The following is an 18748-nucleotide window of genomic DNA, read 5'->3' on the forward strand; positions in this document are numbered from 1 at the left end:
AATATTCAGATGAAGGCTTAGGTACTGTGACACTAAATTTAGTCAATTTATTTTTAGATGGCCAGAATACATGGAGGCACACTGCAGGTCGGAGCTCCGACACTGCACCTCCGCGTACCTTCGTTCTCATTTTGATCCTTCTAACTAAACGAACACAAAATCAAGTCTTTCCGAGCATCACCAGACAGTACCTGGATAATACCTAGCGTACCGAGTATATTCTCTCACTCGCTAGGAACACAAAATCAAGTCTTTCCGAGCATCACCGGACAGTACGGATTAGTTACTTACCTGTAATCCTAGTTCTCTTCCAGGGGTATCCTCATCAAAGTCATAAGCATTAGAATATTCCCGCCCATGCGCGGGACCCCGGAAACAATATATTATATGTGCCCCACATATATTATAGACATATATATAAATATATATATATATAAAAATAAGCAATTGCAGCCAAATAAACAAAAGAGCTGGAATATGCAGTGAAGAATTTCCACAATACAGTGAATTCTGTATTAGAAACATGAGAAACAACACCAATGCTTGTTTAGAAACTGTTTTAATGTACAGAAAACAGTAGAAATTCTCATAACACACTGTAAGCATATACAGCTCCCAGGCTGCATTGCAAAATCCCAGTCTAAAAAGACTGAAAAGCTAACCTGTAGCTGAATGCACTAAAACTGACGCTGTACCTTTAAGGCACCTCTGCCCCTAGCTTCCCATCATGCCTCAGGGGTTACAGTTAGGTCAGTTGTTCTTTTCGGAGACTGAAAAACCAAACCATGGTAATAACAGGTTAAAAAACATCTCCTATTTAATAAACAAAGTCCTTTGCCCGGGGAGGCGGGAGGGGTGCTTATGACTTTGATGAGGATACCCCTGGAAGAGAACTAGGATTACAGGTAAGTAACTAATCCTTCTCTTCCAGGGGATCCTCATCAATAGTCATAAGCATTAGAATAGAGTAGCGAGCCTCACCTCATCCCTGCGGGCAAAGGAATCAACAGATAACATTTATATCCGTAGGCCCAAAAATAGGCCTTTTTCTACCCAAATAGGTTTCTCAAGGAGGCTTGCCCTACTTGAGAATCCGCTCTGGAATCAGACTCTAGGCAATAATGCCTTGTAAAGGTATGGACTGATTTCCATGTCGCAGCCTTGCATATTTCTGACATAGGAATGTCATGCAAAAAAGCTATTGTGGCTGCTTTCCCTCTAGTGGAATGAGCTTTGGGTGATTGCAATAAAGGTTTGCCAGCCAGCTGGTATGCTAGTTTGATACAAGAGACAATCCATCTGGAGATGGATCTTTTGGCTGCTGCAAACCCGGACCTCATTGCACCATAATTGACAAAGAGTTGGTCTGTCTTTCTGGTGTCCTTTGTTCTTTCTAGGTAAAACTTTAGCACCCGTTTAAGATCTAACGAGTGCAACGACCTCTCAGCTGGGGTCGATGGGTTAGGAAAGAACGAAGGAAGGGTAATCGTTTGATTTATATGAAAATCCGATACCACTTTTGGAAGAAAAGAAGGGTGAGCCCTCATTACTACTCTGTTGTGGTGAAACACAGTGTAAGGTTCCTTGGTGCAGAGTGCTTGAATCTCGCTAACCCTGCGCGCAGAGGTTATTGCCACCAAGAAGGCCGCCTTCCAAGTGAGATGCTGCAAGGAGGCCTTGTGTATAGGCTCAAACGGTGTAGACATCAGTCTGGAGAGAACCAGGTTCAACTCCCAGGGAGGAGAAGGATTTCTCACAGGGGGATAGACCTTCTTTAATCCCTGAAGGAAATCTTTCACCACCGGGACCTGAAAAAACGATGTTTGTGTAGGTGATTTTCTGTACGCTACTATGGCAGATAGATGAACCCTAATAGAAGCGTATTTCAACCCTGATGTCGCTAAGTATAGGAGGTATGGTAGGACTACCTCTTCTTGCCCTTTGGTGGGATCAAAGCCATGGTCCTTACACCAAATGAAAAATCTTTTCCACTTGAACGCATAAGACGTCCTTGTGGAAGGTCTCTTTGCCTCTCTTAAAATATTCATACATTCCGGAGGCAGATTTAAGTGTCCATATTGCAAGACCTCAGGAGCCATGCAGTCAGGTTCAGCGACTGGAGGTTGGGATGCAGGATCCTCCCGTCCATTTTGCTCAGCAGGTCTGGCTTGCACGGCAGCCGTCTGTGTGGACACCGCGACAGATGTAACAGATCTGGATACCACCATTGTCGCGGCCAATCCGGAGCAATTAGGATCATGTCCATGCTCGATCTGATGAGCTTGGCCACCACCTTCGGAATCAGTGCCAGAGGGGGAAAAGCATAAGCGAACATTCCTGTCCACTCCAGCAGGAGAGCGTTCCCTTGCGTCCCTGGCCGGTGGAACCTGGACGCGAAGGCGTGGCATTTGGCGTTTTCGTCGTCCGCAAATAAGTCTATGTCTGGACGACCCCAGCAACGGAAGAGTTCTTCGACCACTTCGTCGTTTAGCACCCAGTCTGGCTGATCTTCGAAGTGCCTGCTGAGTGCGTCTGCTATTGTGTTTAGCTCGCCTGGAAGGTGCACTGCCACCACCGACAGTCCCCGAGCCAGAAGCCAGTGCCAGATCGCCTGGGCTTCCAGAGACAGAGGGCGAGATCGAGTTCCTCCCTGCTTGTTCAGATAGAACATAGTTGTAGTGTTGTCCGTCTGAACCAGGACTTTGTCCGTTGTTATTGCTGGAAGGAACGCTTTGAGCGCCAGATGAACTGCTCGAAGTTCCAGCATGTTGATGTGGTATGTCTGAAGGTTGGTCGACCAGCGACCCTGAATCTGAAGATGACCCATGTGAGCACCCCAGCCTTCTAGAGATGCGTCCGTTACCACAGACAGAGAAGGCAGAGGTTGCTGAAAAGGAACTCCCTGCAGGACATTCCGAGGGCAAGTCCACCACTGTATTGAGGTCAGCGCTGCTTGAGACAGGATGATTCGATCCTCCCAATCTCCAGACGCTTGGTCCCACTGATCCTCCACCGACTCTTGAAGAGGCCGCATCCTCAACCTGGCGTTCGGTATTAGGAAGATGCAGGACGCCATGGAGCCCAACAGAGACGCTACGTCTCGCACCTTTGGACGAGGAATCTGAAGTAACCTTTTGCATTTTTGTCCCATGGAAGAAAGTCTCTCTTGCGAAGGAAACGCTCTTCCTAACTTTGTGTCTAGAACTGCTCCCAGATAGTGGATAGTTTGTGTGGGCTGCAGGATCGATTTTTCTGAGTTTACATGGAGGCCGAGCCTGTGTAGCTGTTGGAGACACAGGTGACAGTCTTTGGTGGCTTGTCGAGGCGACGGACTCTTCAGGAGCCAGTCGTCTAGATATGGGTACACAAAGAGACCTTTTTTGTGTAGACACGCCGCTACCACTGCCATGCACTTGGTGAAGACCCTTGGTGCGGATTTGAGTCCGAAAGGGAGCACTTTGAACTGGTAATGCCTGGACCCTACCAGGAACCTCAAGTACTTTCGATGACCTGGTGTAATAGGAATGTGGAAGTACGCGTCTTGTAAATCCACCGAACACATCCAATCTCCGATCTGTAGATGAGGACATATTTGATGGAGTGCCAACATGCGAAACTTCTCTTTGACCACCACTTTGTTGAGGAGTCGAAGATCCAAAATTGGTCTGAATTTGCCTTCTTGGTCCTTTTTGGGAACAAGGAAATATCTTGAGTACACTCCTTTCCCCCTTTGGGATAGGGGTACCACTTCGATTGCGTTTTTCTTTAAGAGGACGCTCACCTCCTTTTTGAGGAGCTCTAGTTGGTACGAGCGAGACTTTTTTGGAGGAGCCGGTTGTGGTTTCTTCCTGAAACGTAGCGCATATCCATTGCGCAGTATATTCAGCACCCACCGATCTTTCGTGATGCTGACCCACTCTGCCAGATGTTGTGCAGCACTTCCTCCCACTGGAGTGGGTAACGGCGACAGAGGAAGCCACTGCTCAGGCCTTGCCTCCTCTAGGTGTGGTAGAGGATTGATTATGTCCGCCTCTACCTCTGCTTGACCTTCCTCCTCTGTATTGTGGCTTTCCTTGCGGCTTGTTTTGAGACCATTGAGGGGTTTGAACCCTCTGTTGGCCTCCCCGGTTCTTGTTGGTCTTGAAGCGTTGTTTGAACGGTGCTTTCTGTTTCTCCAGACCTACTGCCTTTACTGTGTCTAACTCGGTCTTCATCCGGGCCATTTCCTGATCGGCATGCTCCCCGAAGAGTGAAGATCCGGAAAAAGGCAGATTGAGTATGCGCTGCTGGGCATCTGGCTTGAGCCCAGTTAAACGCAGCCAAGAGGATCTCCTCGCACATACTCCATGTGAGTAGTTATGTCCAGCTAGAAGGGCGTTATCTGCTGATGAACAAATCATTTGGTTTGCCACCAAACAGCCCTCCGTCACGGTCTCCTCAAAGTCCTTCTGGTCCTCCTTGGGCAATTTCTCTTTGAATCGTTCCATGGAGTCCCATAGGGCTCTATCGTACCTTCCCAGAAGGGCTGATGCACTAGAGACTTTTAGGGATGAAGCTGCTGTGTTGCATACCTTGCGTCCCCAAGAATCTTGCGTCTTGCTGTCTTTGTCAGGAGGAACTGACGAAGAAGGAGCGACCGTGTGATTCTTCCTAGCTGAGGCTACAATAACTGAGTCCGCTGCAGGCTCACCTTTAACGAAGATAGGATCTGAGTCAGCCGGCCTATATTTTTTCTGGATACGTGCCGGGACTGCTCTGATCGTTGCTGGCGTGAGGAAAACCTCTTTGATTGGGTCCATTATTCCTGGGGCTAATGGAAGCAACGGCCGTGCATATGATTTGTGATGAAGAGTCTCAAAAATCACAGTAGTGGACACCTCTGGAGTGGTCATTTCTATATTCAGCTTGTGAGCACCCCTTTGCAAAACGTCCAAATACGTGTTGACGTCGTCCAGAGGGGAAGCTCTTGAGCGAGGGCTGTCTGCCAGCGTCGGAGAGTAGTCCCCTTTAGAAGATCTAGGCGAAGTTGGAGGGGAGGATGAAGGAGTTCTTCTTCTCCTGTGGTGAAAATGCTCCTTCCTCACCGGAGATCTCCTAGGTCGTTCCTCCCTTCGAGGAGAACGTGATACCCTCTGATGTACTGGAGATCTCGATCTCTCATCTCGTACCTCCTTTCTCGGTGTTCGAGATTTGGGTTGCTCCCTCCTTGGTGATCGGGAGACCCTAGGGGCATGTGACCTGTCCGCTCTTCTCTCTCGTGAGCGTGATCGCTCTGTCTCTTCTGCTTGCTGAAGAGGAGACCTGTGGATTGGACTCAAGTCCCTTTGAAGTCTCTCTGGTGCCTTAGAATCCTTCCAATTACTCAAAGGAGCATACCATCTTGGCGAAAGTCTTATATGTGAAGTGTAACCCCGCTGGGGATTCTTCTGAACCGGACTCCTACTCCTCGAAGATGACCCGGTTGACCCCGAGGCACTTGAGGAGGAATGGAGTGAAGCAGATTGTGTCACTAGGACTGTCGAAGGCACTGAAGGTGATCTCCGTCTCACCGGTGTTGGAGGACGTCTCAAAAGCCTTTCCCTCGACGTCGAACGCCTCTGTGGCGTCGACGGGGCGATAACTTTCGGCGTTGAATGCCTCGACGATGATCTGTGGTCCCTCGACGTCGATCGGTGATGATGCGCCGACGACAGAGTCATCTCCCTCGACGTCGAACGGCGTTGTCCTGCCGTCGACGGAGGTCTCGACGTCGAACGGCGTTGTCCTGCCGTCGACGGAGGTCTCGACGTCGAACGGCCTAGTCCTGCCGTCGACGGAGGTCTCGACGTCGAACGGTCTAGTCCTGCCGTCGACGGAGCTCTCGACGTCGACCGACGTTGATCTGTCGGCGACGGAGATGTCCTCGACCTGGCATGTGGCGACGGCGGAGGATCGGACATCCTCGACGACGAGCGCCGACGTGCCTTAGATGATCCCTTCCTCGACGACGATCGTCCGAGGGGGCTCTTGCTCCTCGACGCCGAGCGCCTCCGTGGAGACGTCGACGGAGGTGTTACACTCTTCGAAGCCTGTCGACGTCGAGACGACGGCGAGTGTGATCTGTCTCTCGACGCCGACCGTCGCCTGGTTGACGGCGGCGGAGTTGACTTATGTCTTGAAGCCGAACCTCTCGTCGACGGCGATCTCGTGGCTTCTCTCGACGCCGATCGTCGCCTGGTTGACGACGGCGGAGCTTTCCTCGACGACGGCGAACCTCTTTTCGACGACGATTTCCTCATCGACGCCGATCTCGACGCCGACGGAGCTTTTTCTCTTGAACTGTCCATCAGATGTCGTTTTTTCAGCGCCGAGCCCGGTGCTGAGGTTGATGGACGTTCTGACTTGCCTTTGGAGGGAGTTCTGGGTCTCTTTGAACTCTTTCTCTCCGCAGATCTTCCTCTCATGGATTTCTGGGCCAGACTATAGAGTCTGTTCCTCTCTCTGTCTTTAAGTGTTCTGTCAGACAGCTTTTTACAATGAGAACAGTCTTTAGGATCATGATCCTCTGGCAAGCATAAAATACAGACCTCATGAGAGTCTGTTTTTGCCTTCTTGTGGCCACAAGAAGGGCAATCATCAAATAGAGAGGGCATCCTGAAAGGAAAAACCTCACAAAAAATTGACTGCTAAGCAGTTATTTACTTGACTATGATGTGAAAAGTCAAAGTAAATCAAAAAAATTGTTCTTTAGAAGATTTTCTGACTGAAAAAGGCAGAAAAGTGTGGAGCTGTGTATCCAGGGTCCTTCCTGAAGGAGCCGGAAAGAACAACTGACCTAACTGTAACCCCTGAGGCATGATGGGAAGCTAGGGGCAGAGGTGCCTTAAAGGCACAGCGTCAGTTTTAGTGCATTCAGCTACAGGTTAGCTTTTCAGTCTTTTTAGACTGGGATTTTGCAATGCAGCCTGGGAGCTGTATATGCTTACAGTGTGTTATGAGAATTTCTACTGTTTTCTGTACATTAAAACAGTTTCTAAACAAGCATTGGTGTTGTTTCTCATGTTTCTAATACAGAATTCACTGTATTGTGGAAATTCTTCACTGCATATTCCAGCTCTTTTGTTTATTTGGCTGCAATTGCTTATTTTTATATATATATATATTTATATATATGTCTACAATATATGTGGGGCACATATAATATATTGTTTCCGGGGTCCCGTGCATGGGCGGGAATATTCTAATGCTTATGACTATTGATGAGGATCCCCTGGAAGAGAACTGGATAGTACAGAGTGTACTGCTCATTGCCCACATCACTTTCCAAATTGGCAACCCGGTCCTGAAGAAGATCCTGACTTGATAGGATTGAAACGCCGTCGACCCAACGTACAGCGTGACTCACGGCGCACTTTCAACTTTGGTTCACAAACGACTATCTGTTCTCCATTCATTGATGACGAACCATTACTTTTGTACATACTGTTTTTTACCTTGTCAACTTGCGTCCTTCGCTGTGTTTTCCCATCTGTCACTCGCGCCGTCACTCTTTGTTTCACGAGCACCAAGTGCACAAAGCCCCCTTGGGTTGCCATCGCATTTTATGCCAACAGTGCTGTTACAACTGTCCTGTATAAAGTGTAATTTTAATATATGATGCTACATGCACTTTCTAAAAATGATACCGAGAGTTTTTCCTTCTTTCGCTACCTTGTAATGTCTTGTACATGCACGTATTTTTGCCTTTCTCATTGAATCCGGTTGAGATATTGTTGCTTAAAACACACTAATAGTAGGAGAGCAGCATGGGGATTGGCTTGAGTGGGCTGAAAAGCCACGGAGTTTGTGGGTTTCTCCAGCCCGACTGTTCAATGCAGACGGGTTGGAGAAACCTAAGTGCACATGTGTGTTTGGCTGGCCTGAGACGGCCGGCCAAACACACGTGTCCACTTAGAAGTGCACATAGCACTCTTCCTCCCCCTCCCAAGGCTCTTCCCTGCTGCACACTGGCTCAGCTACCAAACGAAAAATAAAACGATGAAATGATATTGTTTTATTTTGCAGTTGCCAAATGTAAATCAGTGGGGAGATACTCCTCCGCTATTGCGGAGGAGCTGGCCCTGGTTCTCTCCCCCAAAAGCTTCTCCCCTTTGAAGAGAGAGCTCCAGAGAGCCCTCTGGAGCCTATTAAGGTATGTGTATGGATTAGCTGAAAGTTTAAAATCTGCAGCCATCAGGGCCGGACTGGGAACCAAAAACGGCCCTGGCAAAGTGCTCGGCTGGCCCCCCCCCTCCCCCTCGGGGGGTTGAGGTGCCGCCGAGCTCTTTGCTGGGGCCGTTTTTTGGCCGATTAACAAAAACGGCCCCCAGGGGCCCCAAACCGGCCCCCACCCGTGCGGCGCACCGGGGGATTGCCCGGTGCCCGCTACGGCCAGTCTGGCCCTGGCAGCCACCATCTTTCTTCCTCTTTGGTATTCAATGACACATTTCGAGTGGAAAAGAGTCCCATGGTACATTGTTAGTTTATGTGGATGAATTGACATGGAAAACAAAATCACAAAAGTAATAAAGTATCATGTACCTACCTTTGTTCTAGCACTAATGAGTCATAGAATAGAAACGGGAAGGAAGGAGGGATAATGGTGGCAATTGATACTGGTCCTCGTTAGAGTTGAAAAAAAGTGGAGAGAGTTATACTGGAGGAAGTATGACTGGACAGTAAGAATTGGTATTGCGGGCCATTCAAATCCCCAAAAATGTATTTGGTACAACTTACTGTTTATGGTTATTGTAGTTCTTGTGATTTTAGTAGGTAAGTGCATTCAAATGCTTCAAATATTTACCCTTCAGACTCATTTGATAAGGTTTGAAATCGTTTGGGGCAAATTTTGATGTGCAACTAGGTACACAGTGGATTTTACTGTGATCTTTAACACAATATTATCATAATCAACAAAATGGAAGAGAGAAGTTATGATTCATTCGGCTTCCGGCCATGTAAGGTATGATCAAGGGAGATTGAATCACTTATCCTGTGTATTACCAGGGTCAGGGTTCCTGATAGCCTTAAAAACCCTCATTCACGAATTAACCATATGTGCGGTATATCTTGGTTCTCTGCAGAGATTGTTCCGTGAAAAGCATCCTCATTGGATCTTAATTATGCTTTCCTCCACCTGGAGGAGGACCAACTGGTATTGACAGTAGTGTTTACGGAAAGTGAATGTGGAGTGGAGTGAAGCTAAAATTGCCTACATCTATTGACCCAGTGTTTATTTTCTCGTAGATGGGGCAAAAGTTAAAAATAAAGTGATGGTGTGGTGCTAGAAGGGTTATTGTTCTATCCCACCTGTCTGTGAGTGGTCGACATGTTTCAGCCCTTCTGTGCCCAATCGGGACTATGGGCTTTCTTAAGGACCAAGGGACACATGTTGGATTAAGATTACGTGCAGGGGCAAGTATTGCACTCACCCTTCTTAAGTGAACACATTTGGACACTTACCAGTTGTAGATGTGACTGTGTCTACAACTGGAAAGAAAAGAGCATGAAGACAAAATAAAGAGAACCAAGATATACCGCACATATGGTTAATTAGTGAATGAGGGTTTTTTTAAGACAATCAGGAACCCTGACCCTGGTAATACACAGGACAAGTGATTCATTCTCACTTGATCATACCCTATAGCACAATATGTCATTATTTTCCAAAACATTTTGTGTTGTTGAGTTAACTAATGTGTAAGACAGTTGTGCCTCTATGCAGATGGAAGATTAATGTAATAGGCAAATTGTACTTGTAAATATATGGATAAAAGAGCTGAAATTGGATGACGGAGCGAAATAAGGACATCTGAAAAAACAGACAGTACTGCTGTCTTCAAATGGCAACGAGTTGAACAGCTATTGGATTGTGGTTCAATCCATAGATACTATAATTTACTGAAAGGAAATGTTTTTTCCTTGTCCTTAAATCCCTAAACTGGGTATAGGAACACAATATATTCCACCTACAATATACCCAAATACTCATCATATATAGTATGAAAAAAAGAATAATGCTACTATCTTGATTAAAAACAAGTACCTGGCAAAGATTGTACGAAGACCCAAACTTCCTCAACTGTCCAAAGAGAGGGACACCTTTGTTTATGCTGTGGTGGATCTAACCGTTCTGAATTTTTCCTTTTTCTTTTCCCCCGCAACTCTCGTTCCCTCTCAGCTTGTCTTCTGAGACGTGTTGTCATGGCAGTTGGCTTAGGGTCCTCATGCGGAGGCAATAATGCATCGTCACCAGGTGGATAAGGATTTGGAAGCTGGAATAAGCAATACCAGGTTTTACATCCTGCTCTATGTATATTAATCAGCAAAGAACTTGCAAATGAAACCATGTCCAATCGTAACATCAATCCAATAAATTGAAATTGAACAACAGGGTCTCAGCAGATAATATGAAAAATATAAACAAAGAAGGCCCAGTTCACAAAGGGATTTGGGTTCAGGTATGCAAATACAATGATTTACGGATGCAAGTTCAAGTCCACTACTCTCTAAACTTTAATTTACAGTTGAGAATGGATTTCTGTACAAGCAAAATTTGCACCAGTAACGTATAACATTACTTGTGAGCAAACCTACATAAAATGGCATGTTGTGAGCATTTTCTAGGATAAACAAAAACAATTTTCAAAGAGCAAACACCCTTGTGTGGCATATTTAACCATATATATGTATACTTGGCGCATTATTTCATTCAAAAAAATCTGATGTATAATGCAATTCACAGAGAACTCCAGAACTTCTCCTGGGAACATGTGACTATGACAGAATCCTAAGAGGAGTAATGAAATCGTCTTAAATTTCAAGATAGCCTGAAATGTATTTAAGATGTAGGCACAAGCTTAGGGTTTTAAATTTCAAAATATGTTTGTGATATGGGTACAGATGATTAGTTACTTACCAGTTATCGTAATAACACCAAGTTACTTCCTTGTCTCAGTACTTAATGATTGAGCATATCCCACTATATAGACAGGCTTCCCATTGGTCCCTTATTAATGTGGACCATCAATATCACTGATTTAGACAAACACACATTCATTTTATGCCTTTTAGGCACCTCCCACCATTTTATCTACCTGGTCAGATGACTGGGATTTGACAAGCACTACCACAACTTGATGCATCCTATTTGCCAAAAGAGAAACAACTGTAGGGTTAGCAGTGGATTCCTTCTAATAAGGTATAACATTTCCCCATTTGTGCCCATGGAACTTATTTTCTTTTGGGATTCTGTCTGGGGCTTGATCTAAAGGATGCTCTTGATCCTTTTATTAAGCTTGTGCCCCAGCTATATCATTCAAGGTGTTCCTTTCAGTCTCAGACTATTATTAGTCTTTAATTCCTTGAAATATCTTGACCTGAACAGACACAGCACAGCAAACCAATCAGCCTTGGAAGAGATTACTTCTTAAAGGTGACTTGCAGAAACAAACATTGCTCAATAACTTACAGAAGATCATCTGAGCCTGTGAAGGACAATCACCACAGGTAAAGGGTGCTTCTCGCCTGTACCGGGGGACACACTTCTTCATGTCCTGCGAACCCAGTAAGTAGTGCTACAACACAGAACACCCGTTCAAGCAGGGAATTCTGTATGGAAATGAGTGCAGGAATCTGGCACTTCACCCAATGCTCGTTGAAGCAGAGCACAGGGAGACCCCCAACTGTTCAGATTAAGTATTTTAATCAGGAGGGTATAGGTTCTTACATTGGCAAAGAGCATGTACGGGGGCACACCTATCCTTGATGAGACAGGAAAAAAACAGCGATAGAGGGAACTACTTCAAACAGAATACAGTGGAAGTGTTAGTTTCATGTTTGTGTTTGTACCAAAATCATTGATATTGGTGGCCCACAATAAACGGGAGATGTGTGGAAGCCTGTCTATGGAGTGGGAACATTTTCCTCTAGAAACATGTTGGCTCGCTGTACTCCTTGTAAATCTAAAATTAAAGAGCACAACCAAATGTTGGGTGGATTGGGGATGGTGTTAACCTCGAATCATGAAGTTATTAGTTGCAGAAACTAGGTTCAAAACAACATTTAAAAAATACAGTCAATAAGGAATAACTCAATAAGAGATTTTTAGAGTTAGAAAAACAAAGAAGGTTTATTTCAAAATTCAAAGGTACAATACAGAATTAGAAAAATTAAGTGGCAGTATCTAATTTAAACGCATATATTCATTGCCATGAAGACTCTCCGTAACTATACGGCATAATAGGCAAAATCAGAAATAGGTGAGGTCTCAAAATGTGTAGCAAAATCAGTAAGAACCCAAATAGTATCCCTAGTAAAAACCAAAAGGATCTGGCACACCCTTGAATAAAAGTGCTTATTTAGAGGTTTACATTCCTATGAAAGTACAAAATCTGCGAAGTTAGCAAGGTCCAATCATTGCTCCAACAAATCAGTTTTATGAATGGAAACATCACATTACCCTATTACTTTAGCACTAACCCATCAAATTAATATTGATTCGGCCCTTCTGACCGAATGTCCTACAGAGGTGTAAGAACAAACTAGTTACCTAAACATAAGAGAGCCACTGTGAATGAATGTTATACCGCATGCAAGCTGAAGGTCCTTGGAAAACTTTCAGAAAGCTTACGCAAGTGGACACTCTTCGAGATCGAGAACAGCGTCATTCGAAATAAACAATTTGTATCTTGCTGCTCATCTTGTCGGGCGTAAATATGAACGGAGAAAAAACATGATGATATACTCAATTTCATTAAAGTAGCGTTGTGGCCTAATCAAGGTTTAGTTAGTATAAACCAGAAAGAAATCACTTTTACGTGCCATCGCAAGTTTGTTTTAACTGTAATAGCTTCTTGTTAGTATACATATGTACATTCAAGTGTAGATTAATTACTCTGTACACTAATAATAATGTACATTTTGATTTGAAGCACACTTGGGGACATATGAATGAACATATTTTCCCATAGACCCAGAATGAGTAAACCCCTTTGATACATCTGGCCCAAAAGCTCTAACAAATGTGATGCCTAAATCTTGAGGTTGGTATGCCCCTTGATGGTGTGTGAACTGTAGTATTAAAATGGCGCTGTAATGTTAATGTTTCTCTCTACTATTGATCAGATTCAGTGAGAATCTCACAGGCAGGACTGTTAAATGAAAATTGGAAACCTCCAAAAAGTACAGTAAGCGGAAACACTCTTAACCCCTCCCATGCTCATGACGAGCTCAGCTCGTCATGAGCCACGGTGGCCGTATGCTCGTCATAACGGCCGCAACGCTCGCACGCGGGGCTAATTCCCCCGCTGTGCTGAACGTTCTAAAGTAACGGGTGTGGCCGTGACGGGCTCAGCTCGTCATGAGCACACGGCCACCGTGGCTCATGACGAGCTGAGCTCGTCATGAGCATTGGGGCGCTGTGCGCGCCCCCCCGCCCCACCGCCCCCAGCACAGCAGGTGAATTAGCCCCTCAGGCAAGGGGTTAAGCAAAGCTGTGATCTATTACAGAAACACTCTTAAGCAATACTGTGATAGATTAATATTGTCTCCAGACAGGGTGCTTTAGTACACTGATCATATGGCTGGGGTCCACATGCAGCAGACATACCACACTGTGAGGCACATAGACTGCTGGAGTACATGTTCCGCTGTTGCTTTTGGCTTCTTTCATTCTGGGGTTTTCCAAGCTGCCACTGTGAACAGGCAGTCGGTGGTGCAAACCAAGAGACTCAGTGTCTCTTCTTTTTAGGTCGAGCCTGGGCAGCACATGTGGTGCTCTGTGAGGCATGCTGTATTGAAGTAGGGACTTAAAGCTCCGCCCACATTTTTCATTGGCCTGTGTCATTGTCCACTGTAAACTGTGGCTGTTCATTGGTCAAAAGGCTTAGTAGTCCCTCCTTAGTACCGCCTTGTCTCATTTTGCATCCTCCTATGGCGACACCCCCTGTTACGTGTGTTGTTGCTTGGGAGGCTTTAAATACAGCCGCCGAGCACTATTTTCTCAAATAGCTTTGTCCTGCAAGCCGCTGCCGGCAGGACACCCTCTCTCCTAATGCTTTTTAAAAATGTTATAGCACGCATTTGCAATGCAATAGGTCTCGCAATTGCGAGAGTTTAAGCAATTGACATTGTAAATAACAAAGCCTTTTAATTATCTGTTTTAAAAACAACACTTAAATAAAAGGCATTTTCATTTACAATGCCAATAGCTCAAACTCTCATAAATGCGAGACCTATAGCATTTCAAATGCTTGTTTTAATTAGCAGAGTGGGCATGCACCTTAGGATTATTTTACATAACAAGCCTTGCAAATTGCCAGCGGAGAGGAGCGTATGAAAAGACCTTAGTTCTGCTCTACTGATCAGCCAATGGGTGTGAACAAACTGTTAGGTTGGGAAAGCATCATATGAGGTGGAGTGATGGCTGATAGCTGTAAAGGGGGTTGAGCTCAGAGGTGTGGATTGTTGAGACCTGAGGGTAAGTAAACAAGGCAAAGGTAAATGAAAATGAAGGCAGGTTAACATGAGTGGAACAAGTTTTTTGTTTATAAAATATCAGCCGTCCCTACATAGCAGTGATGGCTACTCCCTGAGTCCTATGAAGCACATCTGCTTCTAAAAGATGTGGCTCAAAGGGACTGATACCTCAGTAGAGATGTGTGATTATTTTAACCACAACCAATAACTTGTATCTTTCTTAGGTTCCAGGAGTAGCCTACGGAAATGAGTGTCACCACAGCTCTCAAGTGAGTACTAATTAGCATAAATGAATTTATCAGAAGTTAAGTCATATGATCAGTGAGCCTAAGAAGTCACAGGAAGGGACATCACAGGAAGTAATCTTACAAACATTAAATACAACCTTCGCCACGCTTTATATTGTTACTCAGTTGTGGCTGGTGACATTTGAAAGTGGTAGGGTAAAAGTTGGGCATGACTTATGTTGCGAACTAAGTGAGCAAGCTTAATGGACAAACATGGGGTCCAGGTTGGGTGCTCCTCCCAAGACCTAAGAAAAAAAATCAAATAGATTGGCATATGGTGCATTCGAAAGCAGATGAATTTAGTGAGAAGGCAAGATTTATAAAGCAGTGGGAACGTACATTTTTGAAATATCAACCACATACAAAATTGCCCCTTATCTTATTGCATTACTATGTTCAACAGTTACTGTAATGTGCAAATTATACAGCGCAACAACTTCAGTCCTTTAAAGTGTGTGCTGGCCTAGTGTCTTGCAGTGCAGAGAAAATGCCCTAACCAGGCTTAGGGAAGCACCCACAGCTGCTGGCTGCAATTAGTCATATTGAATTATGTGCAGAAAGGTCTTTTAGCGGGATTGAAAAAGTTGGGGCTCTTTAAAAAGAAAATATTTTCTCCTGTCTAAAAGTCTTTTCGTCTTTTCTTTTTATTCACTTGAGTAGAAATAGGCATTAGGATTGCCACCGAAAGCAAGCATAAATGGCTTTGAACAAGAGATTCTGGTTGGCGTGGTGTTAAAAGTCGAACAACTTAAATTTATGCCACAGCTTACGGGAAGGAAAGATTAATGGGACTCAATTAGGTTCCAGGCTCATGACAAGCAAGCGTTCTAGAAGAGAGCTTCTGCAGGAAGACCAGAGGTCTACGCAAGCGCAGGCAGACGCTGCCGGCTTGTAAGAAAAAAAACATTCAGGCAACAGAAAGAAAAAATATACAATTTGAATTTTAATAGTGACGATTATGAGGGCATTAAGAATCTGCCTTAGACGTCTTCCAAGTGCAAACTTGGGAATGATTCCAAATCATTGTCTGGCCTTCAAACTTTGCCTTGCAGTTTTTTCGTACTTGCTTGTTATCTGACGTACCAAATTATCCCATACCTTTTCGCACCACTCTAATTTTGTGCGTACCTCATGTGACAGGAAAATACATGTTGATCTAACAATAATACCAGCTCCTTATGCTGCCTTTTAAATATTCGAGTTATGCATTACGGTGAAATAGGCCAAGAGTCCAGGGAAGCATTGAAGTTGAATTCCTCTGTTTGCAAGCAATTTTTAGCACTGTAAAAAAAAAATGCAGGAACCCGCGAGGAGAAGTAATTTACAATTTGGAATCTGAACTACGATTACAATTATGGAGTATCAAAATGTAGGAAACTGGCTGTTTACATAATGTACCAAAAAGAGGTACACTATGTAGAAAGTCCACATAAACCTTACTGACTTACAGGGCTTAAATGAATAATCCTAAATGCTCTCTTTTGGTGTAGTGAGGGTGAGCAGTTTAGGCTTATCAGAGGGTAGCATTTGTTGAACACACAGTGTCAATAAATGAGACACACACTCAAGAAGAAACTCTAGACCAATTTAGAAAAAGAACAGGTATTTTTAGATCTATTTTAACACAGAGAACGTTGTTATTGGGTAAGTATTTTTCAAGATATATATTTTTACGTGCAAGTAAAATTGTCATACAAATGCGTATTTACGATGTAATGCTTTACTATAGAGAAAGAGACATATTCTGTATACAGGTACTTGCAATCGTATTTAAGGGTACCTTTAGGACTAAAGGTGCTAGGGTGCTAAGGTCCAAAGAACCACCAGCAGTTTGGGATTTACCTGCCCAGGAGTGTCCAGGTGCAGAGGTTCTGGATGGGATGGTAGACTTCTGCGCTACACCGTAGGCAAAGAGGGGGACTTGGGGACAAGTCCGGGAGCTCTTAACGAGGTGCGCAGTTCATGAGGGTCCTGGGAGTATGGGCGGGCACCGTCGGTTGTCGTAGACCTGGGCCGGGGAGCTCGGGTGCAGAGGGTTTTGGTCGGCAGGGCCCATGCGTCAAAGGCACTCACCGTTAACGGTCAGACCTGCAAAGGGGGAAAAAACAGGACAGCTGGGTCACTCCCTGGGCTGGCCTCTGGAATGCTGATGTCCCTTGTTGGCTGGTCAGTCTTTGCAGCGTTGGAGTCCGAATTGGACTTCAAAGAGGCTTTGGTTGCTGCAAGGGGTCTGGTACCACGGGTATTGGTTCCTGGCGTCTTCACACTTGGCAGGGAGGTGGATATGACCTCTGGGAGCATGGTGACCTCCTCTTGGGTGGCTGCTACATCGGTGGACCTGGTGGTCAGCATAACAGTGAACCAGATGTTGCAATTGGTGCCTGCAGGTTGAAGAGAACTGGCTCCTCTACATTGAGGGAGATACTGACAGCTTGGCTATCCAAGGCTTTTGGAGGATGCACAGCTGCAGGACAAGTCGGGTTGTCATGATTATTGGGAAAGGAGCAGTTAGGCATGGTTTGGCATCAAAGTTCACCGGTAGTCCACAGTTCTCACTTCTTCGACTCTTCTTGGTCTTTCTACTTTTGTAAGGTGAATCTTTCTTTTGGGGAGCACATCAGGCAGCCCACTTTAGGGGTGTGACTGGCCTGGCAGTGTACCACGTCTCATTGCATAGCTGATTTCCCACCTGTCCTGGTGCAAAATAGGCCTCAAGACAGGGTTCAGGCATCTCCCAGGTCTGGGGGAAGCTGGGGTCGCATATCAAAGGCGGCAGATTCACTAGTCATCGGACTGGAGGAGGTGTAAACACCTCCTGCCAGAGCAGGCATTGTTTCTGACCTCTGAGAGCACAGGCTCTCACCTCCAGGGGTCAGAAACTCATTTGTGGAGGCATGCTGGACAATCCCAGTCAGACAGCACACTAAGAGGTTGGTAGCATTTCAGCGGGCACCTCTAATGGGCCCTCTGGATGCATATCTTTATAAATCCACTACTGACATCAGTATGAATTCATTATGACAAGGTGTTTGATATCAAATGCCATAGGTTTCAGTGAAGCCATCATGTAGCTGGGGAACTCATAATGACCAGTGCCCAGTACATGTTTTAAGATGGCTCCGCTGTTCACTTGTACTATCTAGCAATTGAACTAGACAACACAGTGGCATATCAGCTTGTGCAGATATTTCCTCACATGTGCTATAATGAACCCTGTCTAAGGGCTATTAGGCTTGCTGTAGGGGTGAATTACATATAATGCATGCAGTGTCTGTGGGCGTGGTACACAGGGGGTGTGCTGTGTTTTGTTTTCACATTTGCCTGCACCATTTCATGCAGCTTGCAATGTCAGTCTGCATGAGTTTGGTGGTGGGTCCCTAAGGGTTACAATACATGCTGCAGTCCTTAGGGGCCCTCTTTAGTACCCATGTCCTAACTACCAGGGGGTACTATTTACCAGGGACTTACAGAGGGGCTAAAGGTTTTGTCAGTTGGGGAACAACTGAACAGTAACCTTGTTTTAGGGGGACAAGCCCTGGCACAGGGAACCTGGTTAGCAGGAACCCAGTGCACTTCAGTCCAAATTGCATCAAGTACCAGGCGAAAAGTGGGGGTGACCATGTCAAGAGGGGCATTATCCTACCCTAAAGATTACTGGCCTGCTTCTGGCCGCCACCTCAGTGCTCTTCTCCTCCTGTCCAGGCAGTCCATGAGGGCATACATGCTCCCAGACTCCCCTACGCCAAACCAGACTCTGCTCTCTTGCTGGTAACACTATTACTCAACATGAGAGAAGCACAGGGATTGATCTAAGCCTGGGACTGGGAACCTGTGCCCCACCCGGATGAGCAAAACAGATCGGGTTGAAGAGATCTAAGGGCACATGTCGGTTTGGCCATCCTAAGACAGCCGGCCAAACCGACATGCACACTTGTGGTGCCCACCGCACCACTACTACTGCCTGC

The 18748-nt window shown here is 45.4% G+C and overlaps 1 protein-coding gene across 3 annotated transcripts in view; it reads right to left on the reverse strand.

Moving 5' to 3' along the window:
• PHC3 (polyhomeotic homolog 3) overlaps positions 1-18748 on the reverse strand; it is a 627291-nt gene that overhangs the window by 93272 nt on the left and 515271 nt on the right. For all 3 annotated transcript variants that reach the window (XM_078666127.1, XM_078666126.1, XM_078666128.1), the window contains one exon: positions 10064-10292. In XM_078666127.1, the coding sequence (XP_078522253.1) occupies positions 10064-10292 (229 nt within the window). The remainder of the gene's footprint in view (positions 1-10063; positions 10293-18748) is intronic.

The sequence above is a fragment of the Lissotriton helveticus genome, chromosome 11, assembly GCF_964261635.1.
Source record: "Lissotriton helveticus chromosome 11, aLisHel1.1, whole genome shotgun sequence".
Lineage (NCBI taxonomy): Eukaryota > Metazoa > Chordata > Amphibia > Caudata > Salamandridae > Lissotriton > Lissotriton helveticus.